This window comes from Rhinatrema bivittatum, chromosome 2 (genome assembly GCF_901001135.1).
Source record: "Rhinatrema bivittatum chromosome 2, aRhiBiv1.1, whole genome shotgun sequence".
Lineage (NCBI taxonomy): Eukaryota > Metazoa > Chordata > Amphibia > Gymnophiona > Rhinatrematidae > Rhinatrema > Rhinatrema bivittatum.
This window is the reverse complement of record NC_042616.1, coordinates 106,005,269-106,031,211: the sequence shown is the minus strand read 5'-3', so window position 1 is coordinate 106,031,211 and position 25,943 is coordinate 106,005,269. Positions and strand designations below refer to the sequence as shown.

The following is a 25,943-nucleotide window of genomic DNA, read 5'->3' as shown; positions in this document are numbered from 1 at the left end:
ACTACAGGGAAAAAGAATTGATGAATGGGGAGACAGCAACGTCCTTTTGCTTTAGTGGAAGAAAAGCGACTGAGGAGACTTGCGTGGTAGCAGCAGTATGAGAACACCAATGATTGGTCTTTCTGAGATCTGAGAAAAGACATTTGTGTTGGCACCATCAGATGATGTTACCCACTTGTGTGGCTGAATTTAGCCCTGCATGTCCATGGAGAACAAGTCCTACCACTGACTAGTATTAAGGAGAAATTACTACTTACCTGATAATTTCATTTTCTTTAATGAAGACAGGTTAATCCACAATGAGTGAGTTATACTCTTCTACTAGCAGATGGAGATGGAGCAAAGCTGATGACACGGTATATATACCCCAGCACTATCTGCCCATCAGTATTCTCTGCAAAAACCAACTGTGGTCAACTAAACAATACATGATAACTAATTAAAAACCATCCATTCAAGTACTCAGATAACAGGAAAAGAAGTGTAATATCACTAATCTAGGGACTGGATCTAACACCAGTAATCCCTGGAAATGCAGCCACTCAAGAGGACAACAGTGCCACCATCCGGCAGCTGAGGGTGGGAAGGTGGATTACCTGTCTTCATTAAAGAAAAGGAAATTATCAGGTAAGTAGTAATTTCTCCTTTCTTAGCATTCGGACAGGTTAATACACAACCAATGGAATGTACCAAAGCTACTCCCGAACAGGGCGGGAGGCTGCCCATGGTCCAATCAACACTGCACATGTGAAGACTGCATCCTCCCAGTCCTGCACAACCAAGCAGCAATGCCTGAAAAAGGTGTGTAAGGAGGACTGCGTCGCAGCTCAGCAAATCTCGATGGGAGACAACAATCTAATCTATGCCCATAACACTGCCTAAGCCCTAGTATTATGAGCCCTAACCTGACTAGGCAATGGCTGCTCAGCATCCACATATGCAGCTGTGATAACCTCCTTAATCCAGTGGACTATCATAGCCCGCAATGTCAGCTCACCCAGATTACCCCAACCGTAGAAAATAAACAGCTGGTCCATCTTCCGGAGAGGTTTATAACCTCCAAATACCTCATAATGTGCCACTTGACCAACCAAGGTCCTTAAACGATATTCATCCACATCTCTCTCTCCCTGTCCATTATTAGCATGGAAACAGATTGATTCAAGTGAAAATCCAAAACCACCTTCAGCAAAAACGACAGAACTGTTTGTAGCTGGACCGCTCCAGGAGACACTGTCCTCAAATAAGTAACCTCAAGGAGCAGCTATGCAGTGGTCGAAAGGTGGGACCCACCAGAAATTCCAGAACCAGATTAAGACTCCACAACGGCACTAGCAAACACAAGGGGAAACGAAGATGCGTCAGTCGTTTCAAGATCTTGGCCACATCCGGATGGGCCGACAAGGGTTCACCATTCACCTGATCTTGGAAACAGGCAAAAGCCGCCAGCTGTACCCTCAAGGAATTAAGTGCCAAGCCTTTAATCCACCTATCCTGCAAAAATCCAAAATAAGACAGATCTTAACCGAACGAGGATGAACCCTTCATTCCTCACACCAAACCTCAAACATTCGCCAAACCCAAACATAGGCTAAGGAAATGGCGAACTTTTGCACTCGAATCAAAATGGATATAGAGCATTGGGATATCCATACTTCAGCAACTGTGCCCACTCAAGGACCATACCATAAGAACAAAATCTAGCTGGATCTTCGTGAAGAATAGGTACCTGGTGTAGCATATTCCTGTGTACTGGTAATTGGAGAGGAGAGTTTACCAGGAACCTCCACAGATCTGCATACATGGCTTCCTGGGGCAATCTGGTGCCACTAGAAGAACTAACCCCGTGTCTCTCTCAATCCTCAGAATCGTTCTGCTCAACATGGGCCTTGGGGAAAAGGCATATGTAAGCTTGCCTTCCGGCCACTCTGCATGAGGGCATCGATGTCCAAAGACAGATCTCTGCCTGCAACAGAAGTGAGGAACCTTCACATTGTGTGATGTCACCAGCAAGTCTAGAAATGGGAGACCTCAGCAGCCCACTACGAGCTGGAACACTTCATTTAACAATTGACATTCTCCTGGATCCAGACTCTTGTCTGCTGAGAAAGTCAGCTCAGACATTGTCTTTTCTTGCAGCTTGTGAGGCTGAGATCTCCTGAAGATGTATTCCGCCTATTTCACGAGTTGGGCTATTTCCTGCAACACTTGCTGGCTCTTGGCTCCTCTCTGGCGATCGATGTAAGCTACCTTTGTTGCATTATCCAACATCAATCGAACCGCTTGACCCTGCAAGTGGTTGACGAATCGCAAGCATGCCAACTAAACTGCACGGACTTCCAGCCAATTGATGCTCCTGAGAGACTTCTCTGTATTCCAGCGTCCCTGAACTGTCAACTCCTGAAGGTGAGCCCTTCCAACCCTGGGGGCTAGCATCCATTGTTACATACTAGCCAGCCCATTGCTCATAGGGGAAAGCCCTTCCTTAGATGATCTGCTTGTACCACCACGGCAGTTGTATGCTGATCTCCACCGGTAAGTGAAGCCGGTGGACTCCAACGCGCAAACAATGTGCGCTGAAGAGGAAGCATATACGCCCTTGCCCATGGAAACACCTCTAGGGTGGCTGCCATCAACCCGAGTACCAGTAGATAAGATCACACTGTTGGGTTTATTGTTTCTGTCAATATTTCCACCTGCGCCATCAATTTTTGAATGCGGATCCTCTGCAGGAACACCCTGCCTTGCTTCATGTAGAAACGAACACAGAGATACTTCAGTGTCTGGGATGGCTGCAAATTGCTCTTGGCCATGTTCACTACCCAACCTAGTTCCTGTAGCAAGGAGCTCATCTTGCGTGAGGCTTGAAGATTCTCTTTCATGCTCTTGGCTAGAATTAGCCAATCATCTAAGTATAGGTGGACTAAATGCCATCCTTTCTTAACAATGACACTACCACCACCATGACCTTCTAGAAGGTTCTGAGCGTGGTGGACAAACTAAAGGGTAGTGCTTCAAACTGATAATGTCACCCCAAGTCAGCAAAACACAGAAAAATCATCGATGCACCAACTGGATGGGAAAGTGCAGCTACGCCTCTGACGAAGCCAGAGATTTAAAACTCCCCGGACTGTACTGCCATTATCAGAGTGTAAGGTTTCCCTGTTGAAATGAGTCACTCGCAAATGACTGTTGACTCCCTTGAGATCCAGAATTGGGCGAAAGGAACCATCCTTCATGGGTACAACAAAATGAATGGAATATAGGCCCATATTTTCTTGTGACATGGGCATTATGATCCCGGCCTGTAGGCTGAGGAGCCTTGACAATGTACCTTCCACTGCCTGTCTCTTCTGAGGAGAGCTGCAGGGAGACACCATGAAAATGTCCTCAAGAGCACTGAAAAACTACTGAGCATAGAATGTCTCTTATTACCTCCACAACTCACTGATCTGATGTGATCTTGACCCACCTCCAATAAAAAGGAGAGGCAGTCAATCCCCTATTTCCTATTCCTGGGGGTGGATCAGCACATCCTCATTGAGTGGGTTGGGAGGGGGCACCACCGCTTGAGCTCACACCCCGTCTGGGCTGCCTGGGACAAAGGACGGAGTCCTACCCAGAGGTCGAGCCTTCTGAGAAGCCACTGCGCTGTAGGGTTGAAAATGTTCAATGCTGCTCCCCCTTCTACAGGGATAGTCGTCCGCTTAGTGATGACACACACCAGTGCATCCACTTTCGGAAAGTGCAACTGCTCTCTCTCTCTCTGCCGGATCCAGGGGGTATAGCACTTCCAAGGCTCATCCATCCCCCCCCCCTTTAAAATTAGCTTCCAGGGCGCCCCATGCAAGATCAATCAATTCTTGAATAGCATTCATTACGCTTTACGCAAAGAAACTAAAATGGGATTCTTCTTTGGCTCAGTCATGGAATCAGCACCTGGCACCCCCAGCATCTTCAGTGTCTGGGAGATCAGAGACGACAACTCATTTCTCTGAAAGAAACATAACATTGATCCATACGGTTCTAACCCCGGAGGAATTTCCCCATCCTTCCAGGAGTAAGAATCGCCTGCATTATCCGTGTCATCTGGGTCCCTCTATCAGTGTGACCCGCAGCAGGTACAGACATACCTGTGGCACCAGGTGTTCAAGAATCCACAGTCTGCAATCCTGAACTCTTAGCTTTGGCCATGTCTGCCGACTATGCCTGAAAAAAATGACTGCAGCCCTTGAAAAAATTCCACCCAAGAAGGGCAGAAGGTTCCATACCAAAACCAGGGAGCGAAGGTCTTGCGCCCACTGAATTGTCTTCCCCTGACAAACCAGTTAGGGGAGCCCCCAAATCAGACCAAACCTCTGAAAGGTCTCCCTCCGGTCCCATTCTCTCATCATGCTGGGAAGGGCTGAGCTCAGCAAAATCAATCTTAGACAACTTCCCCTGAGCCTCCAAGCAGTGCTGACACAAGTTAGAGGGGATACTAGGCTGAGATACCTGAATATGGCAAACAGCAGAAAGGGTAAGCTGCTTAGGCTTCTTTGTTATGACAATTGTTTATCCAACTATGCGCCCACACAAGCGAGCCAGGACAGGGAGCCCAAAAAAAAGCTATGTCCAATAAGTGCCCACTATGGATGCCCAAAATTTAAATGCCTAATATGCCGTCCAGTTAGGCACCTACCTGAACACCCAGCTTGCAGGCCGGTACAGTAAGACGCGCGGGAGAGCTGGCTAGTGCCCGCTCTTCTGGGCACACGAGTCAGTAAATAAAGATATGCAAATTAGGGCCCGCGGTAAAAGGAGGCGCTAGGGACACAAGCGCGTCCCTAGCGCCTTCTTTTTGACAGAAGCGGCAGCTGTCAGCGGGTTTGACAGCCAACGCTCAATTTTACAGGTGTCGGTAAAGCCATGGGTTCGGAAAACGGACGCCGGCAAAATTGAGCGTCCGCCTGCCAACCCGCAGGCCGATTTTAAATTTAAATTTTTTTTTTATTTTTGGGGCCTCCAACTTAATATCACTATGATATTATGTTGGAGGGTATACAGAAAAGCAGGTTTTTCTGCTTTTCTGTACATTTTCCTGGTGCCGGCCGAAATTAACGCCTGCCTTAATTTCTGCGTTAATTTCTGAAAGTAAAATGTGCGGCTTAGCTGCACATTTTACTTTCTGTATCACGCAGGACTAACAGGCTCATCAACATGCATTTGCATGTTGCGGGCGCTATTAGTTTCGGGGGGTTGGATGCACGTTTTCCACGCGCTATTACCCCTTACTGTATAAGGGGTAAAAATAGTGCGTCAAAAATGCACGTCCAAATGGGGGCTAACGGTGCGCTCGGCCTGAGCCCGTTGATGTGCAAGCGTGAACCAATGTCAGACTATGTTTCGTGGCAACTTGCATGTAGAAAAGCGTGCGAACACCACCACGGCCTACCACGCGGCATCTGAGCAAAGTCTGAGAGCGGGGCCTAGCCAAAACACTAATCAACCCGCCAAGCTGCCACAACTCCCCAAGTTCCCTTTGAGGCGGGAATGGATATTGGATCAGCACACTGAGGCTCAAAGACCAGAAGGGAATGGAATCTCTAAAATTATCTCCCCCGTCTTTTTATTTATTTATACACTCTTTACCTGAGCTCAGCCCGTCCTGGCCGAGTATAGAGTTGGTCTCCGGCTGCGAGGGCAGAGGGCAAAGCCTTTCACTGCCGTGGTCGGCTTCTTGCCTCTCAGCTTATTCTCTCTCTTCAGCTAAGTCCATGCTGGAAAACCAGCTATCAGACAGAGGCACTCTACTGAGGGAGGGATCCGCAGATATCACCTCAGGAAAACGTGATTGATGGAGGGACCATAAGGTATCATCTCAGGAGGGTGGGGTGAATTAATGTCCTTTTTCTTTTCTTTTAAGCAATCCCCAGCAGGGAGATGCATGTCCATCATTTGCTGGAGACTGAGAATACTGGTGGGCTGATGTCAGTACTGGGTATGTATACTGTGACGTCAGCTTTGCTCCATCTCTATCTGTTGGGAGAGGTGCATAACCTACTGGTTGTGGATTAACCTGTCTGAATGCAAAGAAAACACCTCTTGCAAATATAGAGAGACAGTGAATCTTTCCTAAATGTAAATTAAATCTTCTTGCCACCATGTAAGAACAGATTCTTAAAACACAGCTCTTACAATTATGTCATTAGTATATAAGTTTATATCTTTTCAGGAAGCTGAGCGTATTGCTATACAATTATTTTCAAAATTAAAATTCAATTTGAAATACCTAAAAAGAGTGGATAGCCAGCATTGAAAAAGGCATTAAAATCCCTCTTTGTATCAAAAGATGTTTCTAGCTGTATCATCAAACTGTATGAGAATAGACTTCACTTACCCACTGTTTCTTCTTTGTCTGGGAAATTAGCTGTTTGTTCTGAGATTCCAGCTTCTTAATTTCTTCTACAAACTCTTCTTTACACTTTTCCTTCACCTGCTTGCACTTCCTATCTATCTCTCCTTGCATATTGGCCACAGCTTTATTCACAGCTTGCCTCTTTTCTTCCTCCATCTCTGCACGTAGCTGACATTAAAAACATGGGAATAATTATTTTCATAATTTATTTAAAAACTTTTCTATACCATTGCTAAGTTAGATACCATCGCAACGGTTTACATGTAGGCACATATTTAATGAGGGGAAAAGCGTACTATAGTACATTCTAACAGGTGCCATTAAAGGTTCTGTTACAATATATCATTAGACAGACATTTCGCGAAGTAGTTCATGACCAGTTGTACCAAGGTACTTACACGGGTAGTTTTATCTCACATAGTATTATAGTTATGTTTGTTGTGGTGTAGAGTTCATAGACTAATCTATTGTAAAGTTCTACTTACTGTGTGTCTGTGCCTTTCTGTTTTTTCCTGAGTAATTTCTCTCTATTCTTTTGTCTCTTTGTAAAATGCTTGTTTAAAAAGCCATGTTTTTAAACTTTTCTTGAATGTCTTTAGATTACTTTGTAGTCTGATCTCTGGAGGCATTGTGTTCCAGATTATGGGTCCTGCTAGTGATAGGGCTCTCTCTCTCACTTTGGTCAGTCTTGCTGTTTTAACTGATGGAATGGTTAGGAGTGCTTTATTTGCTGATCGGAGATTCCTGTGTGGCGTGTGTACCCGTAATGCTGTGTTTAGCCAATCTGATTTCTCATCATAAATTAGTTTGTGGATGATACATAGGGTTTTGTATTTAATTCTGTGTTCAATTGGTAGCCAATGTAAATCTGCTAGAGTTTCAGTTATATGGTCCCGCCTTCTTTTTCCAGTTAGTATTCTAGCTGCTGTGTTCTGTAGTATTTGCAGTGGTCTTAGTGTCGTATTTGGTAGTCCTAGCATAAGGGCATTGCAGTAGTCTGTGCTGGAGAAAATTAGTGCCTGAAGTATCGTTCGGAAGTCATTTTGAGTTAGTAGTGGTTTAAGTTTTCTGAGTACCATGAGCTTTGCATAACCTTCCTTTACTTTTAGTGATATGTGTTGTTTCAGATTGATTTCAGGGTCTATAATTATTCCCAGGTTACGTACTTTTCCAGTTAGTTCAATTTTCTGGTTGTCTTTGAGAGTTATTGAGGTTTGACTGATTTCCGAGTTTTTTCATTCTAAGTGTAGAAATTCTGTTTTATCAATATTAATTACAAGCTCCATTTGTGTCAGTAGTTGTTTTATAATGCTTAGATACATGTTGGCTAGGTTTAATGTTTCATCTAAAGTGTCGTCTATGGGTAGAATTAGTTGGATGTCGTCGGCGTAAATGTAGTGGATAATTCCTAGTCCTGCAAGTAGGTGGCATAATGGCAGCATGTATATGTTAAAAAGGGTCGCCGATAGTGCTGATCCCTGTGGAACTCCTGTTTTGGGATTAATTTTTTCTGATACTGTGTTGTTGATCTGAACTTGGAAAAACCTGTTTTTTAGATATGAACTGAACCATTTTAATGTTTGGGCCGTGTAATCTGATTTCTTCCAGTCTATTAGTAGTATTTTATGGTTTACTGTGTCAAAGGCTGCCGATAGGTCAAGCATTAGTAGAATATAGTGTTTACCACTATCAAAGCCTCTCAGGATGTTATCTGTTAGAGAGAGGAGAAGAGTCTCAGTGCTGTAGTGTTTTCGAAAACCGTGTTGAGATGGGTACAGTATGTTATTGTTATCCAGGTGTTCAGCTAGCTGTTTCTGTACTGTTTTTTTTACTGAAGATACAACACTATGCAGTGAACAAACCAAATTAGCTGTTCTCTCATAGCTTTTATATTTTTTAAACATTTACAGAAAATCTACTTGTGGTAAAATACTAATTTTTAACACAAATATCATTGACCAATACTATATATAGCTGCATTTAATTCCACTCTCTCTTTCTAAAAATTTGTTACTGAAATAAATAAGTCTAACAGTTATGCAAAATAGTGCTTTTAAAATAAAATGCATCTTTTGTGAAACAATGATCAAGAACTTTGAAGAGAGAATGTGGTAAGGATATCACAATAAATTAAAAGTCTGGAAGGCTAAGAAAGCAAATGTTGCTTACCTGATGTAACAGGTGTTCTCACAGAACAGCAGGATGTTAGTCCTCACAAATGGGTGACATCGAGGATGGAGCCCACCACGGAAAACTTCTGTCAAAGTTTAAACAGAACTTTGACTGGCCCCTACTGGGCATGCCCAGCAAGGCACTGACCCTGCAGCCAGCAGGGGTCTCCCTTCAGTCTGATTTTCAAAGCTACAGGCAGTGCCTAGAAAGTAAAAATAAAACGAACCCAACACCGCGGGGAGGCGGGCGGGTTTCGTGAGGACTAACATCCTGCTGTCCTGTGAGAACACCTGTTACATCAGGTAAGCAACATTTGCTTTCTCACAGGACAAGCAGGATGGTTGTCCTCACAAATGGGTGAGTACCGAGCTGAGGATGTCCCGACTTGCACCAAATGTACCCAACGGTGTGCAGCAAGCACAATAAGTGAGGAGAAATTTGGGAAAGGGCATCCGCACCCAACCGGGTAGGTGGAAGGGTGTTGGTACATCAGGTTGGAAAAAGGTTACGCAAGACAGACTGGCCGAAGATGGAGTCCTGTCTTCCAGCTTTGTCCAAACAATAATGGGCTGCAAAGGTATGGAGAGAACTCCAGGTTGCAGCTTTGCAGATGTCAGGAAGCGGCACCGATCGAAGGTGTGCCACTGACGTCGCCATGGCCCTCACAGAGTGTGCTTTAACACGGTCTTGAAAAGGAATGCCAGCTTGCTGATAGCAAAAAGAAATGCAGTCCGCCAACCAGGAAGAAAGAGCCTGCTTACCCACAGGTTGTCCCAGCTTATTAGGATGGAAAGAGACGAATAATTGAGTGCTCTTCCTATGGGAAACTGTACGGTCTAGGTAAAAAGCTAGAGCTCGTTTACAGTCTAGGGTATGCAGGGTCTGCTCTCCAGAGTTGGAGTGGGGCCTGGGAAAAAAGATAGGTAGTACGATAGATTGATTGATATGAAACTCAGAAACTACCTTAGGTAAAAATTTAGGATGAGTGCGGAGTACCGCCCGGTCCTGCAGGAGCTTAGTGTAAGGCGGATAGGTAACTAGGGCCTGCAATTCACTAACCCTGCGAGCTGAAGTGATAGCCAAGAGGAATAACACTTTCCATGTGAGATACTTTAACTCACAGGAGTGCAGAGGTTCGAAAGGAGGTTTCATTAGACGACCAAGAACCAGGTTAAGGTCCCAAGATGGGGCCGGAGGACGTAAGGGTGGCTTCAGATGGAGCAAGCCTTTAAGAAAACGGGTTACTAGGGGTTGTACTGAAATAGGGACACCCTGTACACCTTTATGGAAGGCGGCTACCGCACTGACATGCATTCTGATAGAAGAGGTTTTAAGACCTGATTCAGAGAGATGCCATAAATAGTCCAAGAATTTGGAGATTGGACAGGAAAGGGGATCAAGGGACTGAGAAGTGCACCATGATGTGTACCTTTTCCATTTGTATGAGTAAGACTTTCTTGTGGAAGGCTTTCGTGAAGCTATCAGGACCCGAGAAACGGAATCTGAAAGGCTGAAGGACTAACCTTTCAACATCCATGCCGTCAGGGACAAGGCTTGGAGGTTGGGATGGAGGAGGCATCCGTCGTTTTGAGTGAGTAGATGCGGGTCCTTTCCCAGAGGAATGTGCCTGCGGATTGGAGAGATCCTGGAGTATTGGAAACCATACTTGGCGTGGCCAGTAGGGTGCTATTAGGATCATGGTTCCCCCCCGTCGTGGCGTAGCTTCACGAGAGTCTTTGACACAAGAGGAAGTGGAGGGAATGCATAGAGCAGACCGGTTGTCCACTTGAGGGAGAATGCATCCCCGGCCGAGAGTGCTGGCTCCGAATGAGAGAGCAGTAATCGTCCACTTTGTGGTTCTGAGGGGACGCAAAGAGGTCTATGCGGGGAGAACCCCACTTGTGAAACAGAGAGGTCGTTACCAGAGGATCGAGTGACCACTCGTGTGGTTGGAAGACACGGCTCAGCTGGTCTGCCAATACATTGTCTACTCCCGGCAGGTAAGTGGCCCTGAGGTACATGGAGTGGGAGAGGGCTTCCGCCCAGATCTGCGCAGCTTCCTGACACAGAAGGAAGGAGCCTGTGCCTCCCTGCTTGTTTATGTACCACATGGCCACTTGGTTGTCCGTCTGGATTAAGATTATCTGATGAAAGAGATGATCTTTGAAAGTGCGGAGCGCATAGCGGATTGCTCGAAGTTCCAGGAAATTGATCTGGTGTTCGGCTTCCTCTTTGGACCATAACCCTTGGGTTTGAAAGTCGTCCACATGGGCTCCCCAACCGATGTGAGAAGCGTCGGTGGTTAGGATTACTTGCGGTTCCGGTGGAAGAAAGGGTAAGCCCTGAAGGAGGTTGACCTGAGTCGTCCACCAGGTTAAGGATAGGCGCAGCGCTTGTGTGACTGTGACTATGGAGGACAGAGGCTGAAAAGCTTGAATCCATTGGTGTCGTAGAGTCCATTGTGTTACTCTCATGGCTAGTCGGGTCATGGGAGTGACTTGAACCGAGGATGCCATGTGCCCTAGGAGAATGAGGAACTGGCGAGCCGTGGCAGTGTTCTGAGACTGGAGCTGGCGAGCCAGGGACATTAGGGTGTGGACCCTCTGAAGAGGAAGGTAAGCCTTTGCCTGTAAGGTGTCCAAGTCTGCCCCAATGAAGGATAAGGTTTGAGACGGGACTAAGCAAGATTTCTCGTAATTGACGAGAAACCCTAAGGAAAGGAGTGTTTGAATTGTCAATTTTAGGGAGGATTGAGCTATCTGCTGGGTGGAGGCCCTGATTAGCCAATCGTCCAGGTATGGGTAGACGTGGACACCTTCCTTCCTTAGGAATGCTGCTACCACTACGAGACATTTGGTAAAGACTCGTGGGGCAGAAGCTAGACCGAAAGGTAGGACACGGTATTGATAATGGTCGTGGCCTACTAGAAACCGCAGATATTTGCGATGGGATTGTGTGATCGCAATGTGGGTATAAGCGTCCTTGAGGTCGAGAGAGCACAGCCAATCCCCTCTTTGTAGCAGAGGGAGCAGCGCGCCTAGGGTTACCATTTTGAATTTCTCTTTTTGAAGGTATTTGTTGAGGGCTCGAAGGTCCAAAATGGGACGTAGTCCCCCTGATTTCTTTGGTATTAGGAAGTATCTGGAATAGAATCCCGTGCCTCGTTGAGAGGGAGGAACGGGTTCTATAGCATTTGATTGCAGAAGAAGGGATACTTCCTGTTGTAATTGAGCCAAATGGGTGGATAGACTCCACGCTTGAAGAGGCGGGGAGTCTGCCGGAAGAGATATGAAGTTGAGGTGGTAACCCTGTGCGATAATTGTTAGCACCCACTGATCTGAGGTGATCTGCAACCAAGGTTGTAAAAAAATGGTACAGTCGACCTCCTACAGGGATGTCCGGAAGAGGGGTTTGGCATGTGTTCCCTACAGGGGAGTCAAAGTCCAGCCGCAGGCCCAGGAGGAGGGGCTACAGTAGGCCTTTGTTTCCTAGGCTGACGCGGCTGAGGCCTAGTAGAGGATCGAGCTGGACGAGGCCTGGCCGATGGAGGATAATAACGGCGTGGTCGAAAGAATGACTTCTTAGAGTCTTTCTTTTGCGGTTGCTTGGAGGTCAGCTCAGGTGGGACAGATGAGAGTTGTTTCAACGTCTCATGGTGGTCTTTCAACTCCGCCACAATCTGCTGAATTTGCTCTCCAAACAAATTATCGCCTAAGCAGGGTAAATCAGCAAGACGATCCTGAACCTCTGGGCGAAGGTTGGATGATTTTAACCAAGCCCAACGTCTGGCTGAGATGGCTGTGGCTGAAACTTTTGTGGAAGCATCGAATATGTCGTAGGCAGTCCTAATCTCGTGCTTCCCTGCCTCAAATCCCTTGTGAAGAAGGGCTTGAAGTTGCGGTTGGTATTGGTCTGGTAACGTGTCAGCATAGTCTTGCATCTGCTTAAGGATGGCTCTGTTGTACTGAGTCATATAAAGTTGATATGAAGCTATGCGTGAAATCAACATAGCTCCATGATAGACTTTCCGTCCAACACTATCTAGGAACTTGTTGTCCCTGGTAGGCGGGGTAGAAGAGTGTGGCTTAAGACGCTTGGCCTTCTTCTGCGCGGACTCAACCACAACAGAGCGATGATCCAGTTGAGGTTTTTGGAAACCTGGTGCTGACTGGACAAGGTAGGTGGAGTCAGCTTTTTGTTAACTGGGGACACTGATGAAGGAGATTCCCAGTTTTTCTTGAGCAGATCCAAAAACACCTGGTGTATAGGGATGGAAGCGATGATTTTTGGAGCATCCAGAAATTGAAGGAGTTCCATCATCTGGTGTCTGTCATCAGCTTCAGATTGTAGTTGAAAAGGTACAACTTCTGACATCTCTTTCACAAAATTAATGAAAGAGAGATCCTCAGGAGGAGATCTTTTTCTACTCTCTGTAGGAGATGGAGGCGAAGGCAAATCCGTGTCAGAAGATGTATCATCATCATCACCCCAGGTATCGTAGGGATCAAGTGGGGTTTGTAACCCCTGATGGACCTGGCTGAGGCTCTAAAGGCATCGATGGAAACCGAGGTGGAATCGGTGCCGTAGGTGGAACCAGAAATGGCATCGATGGCTTCGGTGCTGTCGATGGAATCGGTGCCTGGCGTGGAATGGATGGAACCAAAGGATATATCGGTGGAGATATACCAGAAGGCACCGATGGAACCACCCCGGAAGGAGGAATCCGGAACGGTGTTTCTCCTGCCGATGAAAATCCAGTCGGAGACGGTGGTGTTGTCGAAGGCACTGGAATCACCGATGGAAGGGCCGTCATGAGCGCCTCCATGCGGCTCAGTAGCGGTGCTAGCGCTTGTATCAACGGCTCGGTGGTCGGTTCCCTCCTCGGTGGCGGTGCCGGTGTCGGTGCCGGGGGCGGCACTGGAACCGGTGCCGGAGACGGTGCCGATGGAGGTTGCAATTTCTTCATCGCTTTCTCGATGGCCTCCTGGACCAGCTGGTCCAGTTCTGCCCGGAGACCAGGGGTAACCATACCCGGCTCGACGGGAGAGGGAGGCTGAGGCAGGGCCGGAGGGACCACCGTAACCGGTGGGATCACGGCCCCCGCACCCCGGGAGGGTGAGGGTTTCCTCGATGCCTGCGAACGAGACGTGGAGGGTGTCCGGTCTGTTCGCGGCTTCTTGTCGGTGGCTCGGCTTGAGCAGAGGTCGATGGCTGTGGATCCTCGACAGGCCGAGATTTGTGCCGTCGATAGCGGTGCTTTTCCTTCCGATCCCCTTGCCCATCCGGGGAAGGGACGGGAGTCGACGGCCGAGAAGCGATCGATGGCGGACGGTCACCGGAGGGTTGACGATGATGGTACAACTTCGACGGTGCCGGTTCCGATGACGTCGATGCTATCGATGGTGTTGGGGTGGGTGCATGGAAGAGGAGTCCCATCTTCTCCATCCTGGCTTTGCGACCCTTGGGTGTCATTAAGGCACATGTGGTGCAAGTCAGGACATCATGCTCACTACCCAAACACATCACACAAACCCTGTGGGGGTCTGTGATGGACATAGTCCGGGTACAATCCGGACAACGGCGGAACCCCGTTGCCATGGCCTGAAGCCAAAATTTAGGCTGGGGATCGGTAAGTGCCAACAGGCCTCAAGGGCCAAATTCGACGGTAGTCGATGGAAAAAGGCAAAAAACTTACCGGGTTCCGTAAGATGACTAAAAATTTGTCGAAGGGAGACCCCTGAGGGGCAAATTTTCTTAGGAAATTAATTTCCAAATTCCTGTCAGGAACGTGGTTAGAGAGCTCCTTTCACCGCGTGGCAACTGCTGCGCGGAAAAAAGAAGACTGAAGGGAGACCCCTGCTGGCTGCAGGGTCAGTGCCTTGCTGGGCATGCCCAGTAGGGGCCAGTCAAAGTTCTGTTTAAACTTTGACAGAAGTTTTCCGTGGTGGGCTCCATCCTCGATGTCACCCATTTGTGAGGACAACCATCCTGCTTGTCCTGTGAGAACGCTGCTTACAACCTGACAATGTAAGTTATTACCAAGAGCCAGGTCAACAGTAATACTACTAAATAACCACATTCAGTGTTGCTACATGATTCAAATATAAAGAAAAACAGTTTCTAAAAAGTAGATGCCATTGTATTTTGATCAATTTAAAACAATTCAACATAGTTGACTCAAACGTCTGTTAAGTTGCAATCCTCACTTGCAAGGATATACAACCATACATCCTTGAGTGATAAAAATAACTTTCATAAAAAAAATCAACAAAAAAAATCTCTATTTAGTGAGCCTGGTTGCAAAAAAGCACGGACAATTTTTGGACATCTCCATGTTAGCATGTCTCTCACTTGAACACTGCTGGTGAGGAGACAGTTTTCAATGCTTGATGGCAAACTTTTTAAGTTTTTTCTTTCCAAAATGATACCAGACTCCCACAATGGAAAATTCTAGTACAGTTGTTTGAAATACAAAAACAAAACAAAAAAAGTCAAGCAAAATTTCAGCCATTTTTACCTTCTCTATTGCTTCTCGTACAACTCTTTCCGTGTCTCTCTTGTGATCTGCTTTCATTCTTTCTTTAAAGTCATTAAAGATTTTGGTGTATTTGTCATGGCACATGTTCTGGCACACTCCATCATTATTAGTCTGGGTGCTCCGATGCTGCATTCTTGGAGAAGAGGCACTTTGCTTCTTGGTCTGTGTTGAGACTGAAATCTTTTCAATAGGTGGTGGTAGTGTAGGAATTTCCTGGCTTGAACTTACTGCTTCAGTTTCAGGCTCTGGTTCCTAAACAAAGAAAAAAAAATCAATTAGTAATAAACCATTTTAGCACTACTAAGATGTTAGATTTACTATCACATTATTTAGCAGCATTCTATTTTAGAATAACAGGATGCAAAAGTAACTAATTTGATTCACTTACACAGGAGGACAATTTTCAAAGTCATTTATCTGGGTCCATGATGATTCACACTGGCTGTCCGAAAATTGCCCTCACTCAATCTGGCTAAAAGCAAGCATGGGGTTTCATACTGCTTGTACTTTTAGCTGGATTAAGGGAAGGCGTTTCTTAGGATATGTTTAGGGAAGGATTGGAAAACACGTGCAGATGGGATTTTCAAATTTATGCATGCTGTTTTCCAGATAAAATCTGGCCAGAGAAAAAGCAAATGCAGTTTGTGGGCCCTCTGTACTTGTGAGCAATTTCCCTTTGAAAATTAGATACAAGATACCCACAGACTTTGTAGCTAAAGTAGGCTGTTTGAAAATTGCCCCATGCAACACCACTGTATCAGCCTAAATATTCTTAACCTGTAATCAACAAAAACCATACTGGCTCCCCACACATTAGGCACTACTTCCTGTAAGGGAGCATATAAGAAAGAAACTCCCTCAGAATACTTTAAAGGACCTGCCACAGCTATATCTGGCCTGGCTCCTTAAGAACCAAGCCAGCAAGGGATCCCTGCAGTCTAGCATAAGAAGGCAGGGCCCAGAAGGATGGAAGAGGCACCAAGGAGAAGGCAGGAAGTCAGCCTATGCCAGAACTACTCTATTTGATTGTTTATTAACACAAGGGACTGCTCAGGCTAGCAACCTCTATGCTGTACTTTTGTTTTTGTTTTTAAATAAGTGTTGGTTTGTGTGGAACCAGCCGGAGTTGGGTCTCCTTTTTAATTTCCCAACTGTTTCTCAATCCGTGGCTGCTTTCCAGTGACCACATATGTGGCAGCAGTGGAACCTCCTGGTCTAAGCAGGCAGCAGAGACAGGAGCCCATTGCACAGAAGGGGGGGGGCAGGGGGGGGGGGACGGACGACTCCAACACACAGAATTTCTTTTCCTCCTGGGGCCTGGCTACAAGGATAGCCAGAGAATCTGGTACAGCAGGTCAAGGGAGCTAGTCCTATCTGCAGCAGGAAGGGAAGTAAATAGATAGTAAGGGCTGGACAAGCTAGAAAGGACAAAATAAAAAAAAACTAACCTCTCTCCTTCCCCTGGACAGCCACCAGCTTCACTGCTTGCACAGTCTGAGAAGTAGAGAAGATGGAGCAGGTAGTACAGCTCCTCTTAACAGGGCAGCAACAATTGCAGGCTGCTGTCCAAAACCAAATTAGCCAGCAGCAGGCACCAGGAGAGCAAATTATGCAACAAAACATGGTGCTAACCCAGGTGGCACAGGCCGTGCAGACCACTGTAACCAGGCTACCTCCCTTGTTGCCAGTGCTTAAGATAGCCCCCGAAGACGACCCCAATTGTTTCCTGAAGAACTTTAAATGAACAGCTCAACTGGCAGGATGGCCAGAAGATAGACGGACTACCTATCTGGGGAACTGACTTACAGAGAGTAGCCAAGCTATCTTTCAAAATGCTAACCTGGAAGGAAGAGCTACATATGCCAAAGTCAAAACATCCATCCTAGAGGGCAGGACTCACCCCGGAAGCCTATAGACAGTGGTTTCTGCGAGGAGTTCTTTAATAAGAGGAAAACCTGTGGAACCTTTTCCATAAAAAAAGGGCACAGCTTGGAAGTGGTTGCACTCGGAAGGGAAGCTGGGGTGGAGAAAGCCAAAGCAGTTTTGGTGGAACAATTCCTAGACGGCCTAGGGTGTGTGTGGGTGTGTTGACACCCGAACCTTATGTTAGAAATGGCATTGGAAGTGGCAGAGGTCTATTACAAAACCCAGTCCATGCCTGAATCGCCATGGTCTCAAGGAAGACCAGTCAATCTGGGGAGATGACGCTGGAACTATCAGGCAGGAGGCTCTGACAGCTGTTGGACTTTTCGCCTCAACTACAAACCCGAATGGGTCCGCAATTCTTCAGCTGCGGAGGAATGAGAAATTACTACTTACCTGGTAATTTACTTTTCTTTAGTTGAATTCAGAACAAGTGGGTTATGCACCTCTACCAGCAGATGGAGATGAAGCAAACTGATGTCACAATATATATACCTCTGCAGTGACATCAGCCTGCCAGTATTATTTTCAAAAGCAACTGTGGACCAGCAAAAAATAAATAAAATAAAAATAAAAAAACAGAACAATTTAAATATTCAGCCAACAGACAACACTGAGCTCAGATAAGAATGTAATAACATTAGTCTAGGGACTAACACTTACCAGTAAGCCCTGTCATATATAAGCACACAGGAGGACCATACAACAATCATCCGGCAACCAAGGAAGGGAAGCTGGATTCATCTGACCGTCCTAAAGAAATTATCAAAGTAGTAGTAATTTCTAATTTGTTAACGTCCAGTCAGATGAATCCAGAACAAGTGGGATGTACCGCACGTACAAAGACTGCCTCTTCCCGGGCCTGCGCATCCAGACATTAATACCTGGAAAAGGTGTGTAAGGAGGACCACGTCACAGCTTGGCAAATGTCAATGGGAGACAACAATCCAACTTCCACCCATGACACTGCCTAAGCCCTAGTGAAATGAGCCCTGACTAGGTATCAGCTTGCCAGCATCAACGTGTACTGTTGTGACTACTTCCTTAATCCAGCGGGCTACAGGAGCCCCCAAGGACAGTTCTCCTTGTCTTGTACCGCCAGGAAGAACAAATAGGTGATCTATTTCCTTTAAGGGCTCAATAACCTCCAGATACCAGATGATATGTCTTGACATCCAGACGATACTCCTCTGTGGCTTTCCCTCTGTCCAGGGATGGCAGAGAAAGGGACTGATTCAAGTGAAACTCAGTGACCACCTTTGGTGAAAAAGGAAGGAGCAGTACAGCCGTATCGCCCTTGGAGTCACCCGGAGGTAGGGCTCCCGGCAAGACAAGGCCTGTAGCTTGGAAACTCTCCGCACAGAACAAATTACCAGAAGAAACATTGTTTTCAAGGTCAGTAACTGCAAGGACAGGCTACACATCGGCCTAAATGTAGGACCCATTAAGAAATCAAAGACCAAATTCAGACTCCATAAGGGTACTGGAAACAGCAAGGGAAGACAAAGATATTTCACTCCTTTCAAGAAACGGGCCAGATTAGGATGAGCCGACAAGGAACCACCATTCACCTGACCCCTAAACAGGTGAGAGCCGCTACTTGTACCTTTAAGGAACTAGGGGCCAAAAATCTATTCACGTCATCCTGTAAAAATTCCAAAATGAGTGGGATTTTGGCCAAATGTGGAAGAGTACCTCGATCTTCACACCAGGCCTCAAAAACACGCGCCAAACTTGCACATCGGTCAAGAAAGTGGAGAACTTTCTAGCTCTAAGCAAGGTGGAAACCACTGCCACAGAGTATCCACGTTTCAGCAATCGAGCCCTTTCAAGGGCCATACCTGTAAGACAAAATCAAGATGGATCTTCGTGAAGGATAGGTCCCTGCTGTAATAGATTCCTATGCACTGAGGCTTGAAGCCTTACTGTAGCTTAGGGTGAGTTTGACTCTAGAATCCCCTTTGTTGGAAAAAAACAAAACCCTCTTTCCTGGGTTCCTGATGCTGGTATCTCCTAAAAAGGGGCTGTTGGTTCGGAGGTCAAAGTGTGGTGGGTCTGAAGCACTGTGTAGTTATCTTTCAATAAATCTGCCGCCTCCTCATTTTAGCATGTCAGCAAGTCTTTCCTTCACATCCTCAAAGAGGCAATATGTTCGGAGCCACAAGAGTCTGCATCTATTCATGGGCATGGCTCAATACTATTTAAAAATCATCATAGGCAAGTGGTCTGAATGTTTTTCACAACTTTCATCTACAGCTATTAGGGAATGGAATTCACTACGATCCTGAGGGGGCAATCCATGTATTCCTGTGCCCTTTCCAAAATGGTAAGCAAAGATTAGATCATATAGAACTGGTAGAATGCTATGCAGACTTGTCTAGTCTAGCATTTGCATACTATTTTGCCTCTTTCCAAAATGGTCCAAGATCTGATACTCACACCCCAAGGGGCCTCAAGGTATGTATCTTAGACTTCTTTGCCCTCTTCATAGAGTATCTGACCACCACAGACTAGGGTGACAACTGAGACAGGTCAAATCTCTCAGCTTGGTGTCTGCCTTCTTGCTAATCAGTACAGAGTGTATGGTTTCCCATATCCTCCTGCGTGCACCCTGTTAGAGAGAACAGACAGGCACTGCCATCAACTCCTTGGAGGCATCCAAGTACATTTAAGGGTCAATTTTCAAAGCCATTTGCATTCATATAATCTCCATAAATGGCTCTTACAAAACAGATTAGGGCTCTATACGTGTACTTTTACATACAAAGCAGAGACCTGCGAAGGGAGTGGAGTTGGTATTTATGGTAGATACTTAACATGCACAAATTACACCTTATGAAGAGGTGTAACTTTAAACAAGTTAAATAATGTGCCTACCAAGTCAATTTCCCAAGCATTTTCACAGCAATTTTATGTGCTTAAATGTGATTTCACAATGCTGGTTAAAGTCTGTGTGTACAAGTTACACGCATGATTTAGCCCTACCTTCACAGTTATACAATTATCCTCTAACATTAAAAAAAGCGATACTCTAGGTTTGCCTTCAACTCAATAGATAGAAATTTATTATAACACTGAAAATAATCTGAGAAGAAAAGTTCCTTGTTTACTTTTTCAAAAAGTACAAGGATTAGGGGGATATTTATTGAAGTTACTAAGTGATACATTTAAGAACATAAGAAATTACCATGCTGGGTCAGACCAAGGGTCCATCAAGCCCAGCATCCTGTTTCCAACAGAGGCCAAAACCAGGCCACAAGAACCTGGCAATTACCCAAACACTAAGAAGAACCCATGCTACTGATGGAAACAGGAGAAAATATTTTTTAGTCAATGCATAATTAAACTCTGGAATTCATTGCCAGAAGACTTGGTGAAAGCATCTAGCATGGCTAAGTTTCAAAAAGATTTAGACAAGTGCATGGAAGAAAAGTCCATAAACCAAGCTAGAGTTAGGGAAACTGCTTATCCCTGAGGTAAGCAGATTTTGAGTCCGTTTTTGTTAACTTCTGCAGTAAAGTGGATACTCCCCCTTTAACATTTCCTTGCCACTATTAGAAGGTGCAGGCCTTTGGTCTCAACTGAAATGCTGATTCAGTGGATCTCATCTTCAACTCTTCAAGGTAAGGCTGGAGTCTCATCCTGCAAAACTTAATAGTCTTTGGTGCATCCTTGAGCAGATGCTGCAAAGGGTCACATCAGGTTCCATCCCCAAGCAACTGTAAGACTTGGGGATGACTGCAATGGGCATCTCACTGCATCTGGGGCAAAACTTGAAGTCTCTGGCCTTCTAAGATATAGAGTAAAAAATTAACAAGACAAATCAAAGGAAGGAATTGTTGCTTAGAAAAATGACTGAAGGAGAAAAACTCTGACTACGAGGCCTGTAGGAGCTAGTCTACCATGTCCACTGGCAGGAATCACCTAAAAACAAGACATTTTCTTACCTGCTAATTTCCTTTCCATTAGTCCTGCTTTACCAGTCCAACTCTGACAAGTCGGTTATTCGCCCCTACCAACAGATTGAAGCTGACAACACTGTCACTACTTAGGAAGTGGTGCTAGCAGCAGGATTCCAGTATCGTTCTGACAAAGCTTCGGATCAGACCTCTAACTTCTGAGAAGTTTCAAATATTAATAGAAAAAAAAGATTAAGAAATTTCTCTGCCCCCCACAACAAAAGGGAGATATTAACACAACCATACCTAAACACTGCTCTACCTCAGCAAGACAACCTGCTTCAGTCTGCTAAAAAACTAAAACTTGGGAGAAAGTTCACCTTTCAGCAGGACAATGATCTAAGCACAATGCCAAAGCAACAGAGGAGTGGTTGAACAACAAAAAGGTGAACGTTCTGCAATGACCAAGTCAAAGTCCAGATCTTAATCCAAACAAAAATCGGTGGCACTATTTGAAAATTGCAGTCTATAAGCATCATCCAACTAACCTGAACAACCTAGAGAAAATCTACCTGGAAGAATGGGCAAAAATCACTCCCAAACAGTGTGCAAAGCTGGTAGAAAAACTTACCCCAACAGACTTAAAGCTGTTATTGCAGCAAAAGGTAGTTCTACCAAGTACTAGTTGGAAGGGGTTGAATAGTTAAGCAAGCAGCATTTTTCAGTTTTTAATTTTATTAAAAAAATGTAGAGAAATAATGAATTGTGATTTTGAAAATTTTCTTTAAGAGCATAGTAATTTCCAATAAACATACAGTCTGGAACAATCTGTGTGTCATTTGTAATCCACATAAATCTGCTGACTTTTTAGGAGGTCGAATACTTTTGCAAGCCATTGGATATGCAATGTTCTCTCAAATTTTTGAAAGATCATGCATGCAAAATTGTTCTTTTTATGCAACTTTGTATAAGCCAAGTTCAATTTTGTACACTATGAGCCAGTATAATACAAATATGAGGATGTGTTGAGCACACTATGTTTTGCTGTGCGTGCAGGGTCCACAACTTCTGTGTTAGCACATATGCACAGCTTAGAGGGAATAGTGGTTATATTCTTGTAAGTGGTTATACATTCTGTTTTGCAAGATCTTTAACTTGCATAACTAGAGAAAAATTATCAGTCTTTAAAATTTCTAAAGTAAATAAATAAATAAAATTGCACATCTATATTTTTAGTAGCTTTCCTAGTTGCAAATTACCCAGGCAGTTTCTTTTTAAAAATTAGCTAGTATGAAGCACGTGCGCAAACGCAAATGTTGATTACCTGTAACAGGTGTTCTCACAGGACAGCAGGATGTCACCCATATGTGAGGACTACAATTCCTGCTTGTCCTGTGAGAAAGACCCTACTTTCTTTGCATCTATTGTTTCTGCACACTGTTTTACTTTGCTAACCTAAACACCACCCTCTGGGAACTCTTCAATCCAGGCTGAAAGTGTGTGCCCTATGGATACACGTGCATAATTTTTGATAATGGCATATCCTTTTTGATAATGGCTTTGAAAATTGCCTCTGGGTTCCATATTCAGCCACTATCCAACTAAGCAACTTAGATGGGATATTCAGCTATCTAAAAGTTAGCCAGCTAAATTTAGACCTGCTGAATAAGTTATCCGAATAACTAGCAATGCCAAGAAGTGCCCCATCCACCACTTTGCTGAATAAATAGTTATCCGGATAAGTAGCAGCTGCTCAACGCGAGTGAATATTCAAACAGTACCACTTATCCGGCTAAGCTGCACTGAATATCGAGCTCTATGTCTCTACTCACAATTAAAATCCTTATTCAGCAAGGTGATCCCTAAACACAAGACCGTGTTTACAAACAGCTTCTGTCATAGACTAGCCCCAAAAGGAAGGAACTCGTATTATATTTGGAACCACAATGAGAATAACCCTTGCTGTATAAATTAAAAGGGGGAAGGCCATTAGCAAGACCCTCAAGAGTTTTGGAAAACAACAACCTATACAACACAGATCTGGAAAACAAATACAAAAATGTGGGTTTTCCATGATGCCTCAGTTGTGTCACATTACATGAAGTAACCAATACAGAACAAAACATTTCATTTACTAACGATTTTGCTAAATCAAATGAAAAGCAACATTTTACAGCAAATACCTAAGCTAATCATCACAGAGTAAAAATACCTAAGCTAATCGTCACAAAGTAAAACACCCTGAACTGAAATGGTAACTGCATGGGGACTTACTTCCTTTTTGGGTTCCACATTTTGAGTCCGACGCCCTTTCTTTGCTCTTGGTTCCTGAGTAACCTTCTGCTGTGGAAATTATATAAAAACTATTATTCTGAAAGAGGTGAAATATGAAATGAATGTGATTGAGCTATACAAAACCAGATAGTATGACAATTTTATATAAGTGTTTAATGTAGGATGCTGCAGGGCACTTTTTAGTACAGTCAGACATAAGAATTAAAAACAGGAAAACACAAACAGCTGCATTTCTATTGTGAAACCCACATTAAAAATTAGGCTGACTCATCACCAAAGACTTTTTATTTTAAAGTAAGTTTTTAAAAGTTTTTTTTTTTAATAAAAAACATTTGGAAAAATCAGGGTGGTCATGAACATACACTGCTATAACTACAATATCCATGGTTTTTTTTTTGTAACAGCACAAATACTATAACACAGAGACAGGGATAGAAGCAATTTTAATGGAAACATACATAACTATAAATTCTTTAAAACATTGTCAATTGTCAAATTATTGGCAAGCTATTCCCAATTAAGTTACTACACCCAATTTCCAAATGCCCTTCCCTCCTCTTCTCCCCCACAGCAAGCCTGAGAGACATATGTAACCTCACCAGCCAAGAGAATTGGAGAGAAGTCTCTTCTTAGATTTACGATTTGTGCTGTTCTCTGGCTGGCAGGAATCTTCCTCACTCTCCAAGGATTGAATGAGTCACTTTTGTGGTGCACCCAGCCCCCTTGCCAGCCTCTTCAAACAAGAATCACAAAATTGACTTGTTTGCATTCCAGCATTACTACCTGAGCTACAGGGATGACCCATACACCAAGTGAGATTTTGTAATTAGACAGCTTAACTACTGGCCATGTTATACTGATATGGCAGTCCTGTAAATGAACCTATTCAGAAAGTACAGTTAAAACAGCACTTCTATCGAAACTAGCTCTCTTATAAACATTAAGGGGTAGATTTACAAAAAATGCGCGTTCGCATACTTTTGTTGGTGCACCAGTCGCAAACAAAAGTACGCTGGATTTTAGTAGATACGCGCGTAGCCGCTAAAATCCAGGATCGGCGTGCGCAAGGCTGCCGATTTTGTGCAGCCGGCGCGCGCCAAGCCACGCAGCCTGCCTCCATTCCCTCCAAGGCCGCTCCGAAATCGGAGCGGCCTCGGAGGGAACTCGCTTTCGCCCTCCCCTCACCATCCCCTCCCTTCCTCTATCTAACCCATCCCCCCGGCCCTATCTAAACCACCCCCCCTACCTTTGTCGGGGGATTTACGCCTCCCGGAGGGGAGAAGTAAATCCCCGCGCGCCAGCGGGCCGCTAGCGCGCAGAGACGCGACCCGGGGGCGGTTCCGGAGGGCGCGGCCATGCCCCCGGACCGAAACCATGCCCCTGGGCCTGCCCCCGAAACGCCGCATCCCGCCCCCAAAACGCTGCGTCTATCGGCCCCGCCCCCGACACGCACCCGACAAAAAACCCCGGGACTTACGCGAGTCCCGGGGCTCTGTGCGCGCTGGCAGGCCTATGGAAAATAGGCGCGCCAGCGCGCAAGGCCCTGCTCGCGTAAATCCGGGCGGATTTACGCGAGCAGGAACCTTTGTGGTTTAGAAAACTCATGTACACCACACCAGTGGATCCTTTAAAAGGTATCACAATCTATTAAATTTCAGATTTTGATGTAAATGATTGGAACCATGGGGGAAAAAAAAAAAAATCAGACTTGCCCACATATTGTTTTTGTTAGAGAAGAATTTTTGTTTAAACAATAAGCTAGTCTGCAGCCATGACCCTTAACTGGGTGGCTTGGATATTTTCTAGTCATGTTACAGTCTTCCATATCCCATTTAGAAAAAAAAAAAAATTAGATGCACCCTCATCTCTATTTTTAAAATACTTTTACTAACCTAAGCTCTGGAATTCATTGCCAGAGGATGTGGTTATGGCAGTTAATGTAACTGGGTTTAAAAAAGGTTTGGAAAAGTTCCTAGAGGAAAAATCCATAAACTGCTATTAATTAATAAGCAATAGTAGCTTGACATCTATTTAATGTTTGGGTACTTGCCAGGTACTTGTGACTTGGATTGGAAACAGGATACTGGGCTTGATGGACCCTTGGTCTGACCCAGTATGGCATACCTTATGTTCTTGTACTCATTTTGCATCTTTGAGATACTAACATCAACAATAAGAAATATATATTTCACTCTGGTAAAACTATGAAAATACTACATTTAGACTGCCCTACATAACCTTTACAAAATATATAAATGCAAAAAGTTCTAAAAATTCTGATTAGAGAGCAAGAGAGAGAGAGACTGTAGAGAACACCATGTCACTCTACTATTTATACCACTGTATACCACTGTATACCACTTTTAACTCGTAGTGGGGTTTTGGGGGGGGGGGGCATTTTTATATACACAGTTGGAGGTACAAACAGCAAAGTTGACATCACTGAAGAATTTCTGCTGTTTGAATTGATGAAAGGTATACGAGGAGACTCTTTACTTAGCTTCAAACAAGGAAGGTAAAGAGTGCAACAAACCCTGTAGGTTTGCCAGACTGTGCTGGAAGATGCTGCACTTCTTCTTCCACAGATGGACTTCATCTCTATTCTGCAGTCCTTGAAACATCATCTATGGTCCAGGAAGCCGAAAAGTTCTCGTTAGCACCATCTACGCAGTCATTCATTCATCTCCAGAAGGAGAGCCTCCTTGTCTGGGCTTTCATC

At 44.9% G+C, this 25,943-nt stretch overlaps 1 protein-coding gene across 9 annotated transcripts in view; it reads right to left on the bottom strand.

Moving 5' to 3' along the window:
• ZMYND11 (zinc finger MYND-type containing 11) overlaps nucleotides 1–25,943 on the bottom strand; it is a 315,745-nt gene that overhangs the window by 28,880 nt on the left and 260,922 nt on the right. For 8 of the 9 annotated variants that reach the window (XM_029588524.1, XM_029588523.1, XM_029588517.1 and 5 more), the window contains 3 exons: nucleotides 23,204–23,272; nucleotides 15,087–15,359; nucleotides 6,380–6,565 (listed from right to left, as the gene is read on the bottom strand). In XM_029588524.1, coding sequence (XP_029444384.1) covers nucleotides 6,380–6,565; nucleotides 15,087–15,359; nucleotides 23,204–23,272 — 528 coding nt within the window. The remainder of the gene's footprint in view (nucleotides 1–6,379; nucleotides 6,566–15,086; nucleotides 15,360–23,203; nucleotides 23,273–25,943) is intronic. The other variant, XM_029588521.1, reaches the window with a different exon arrangement.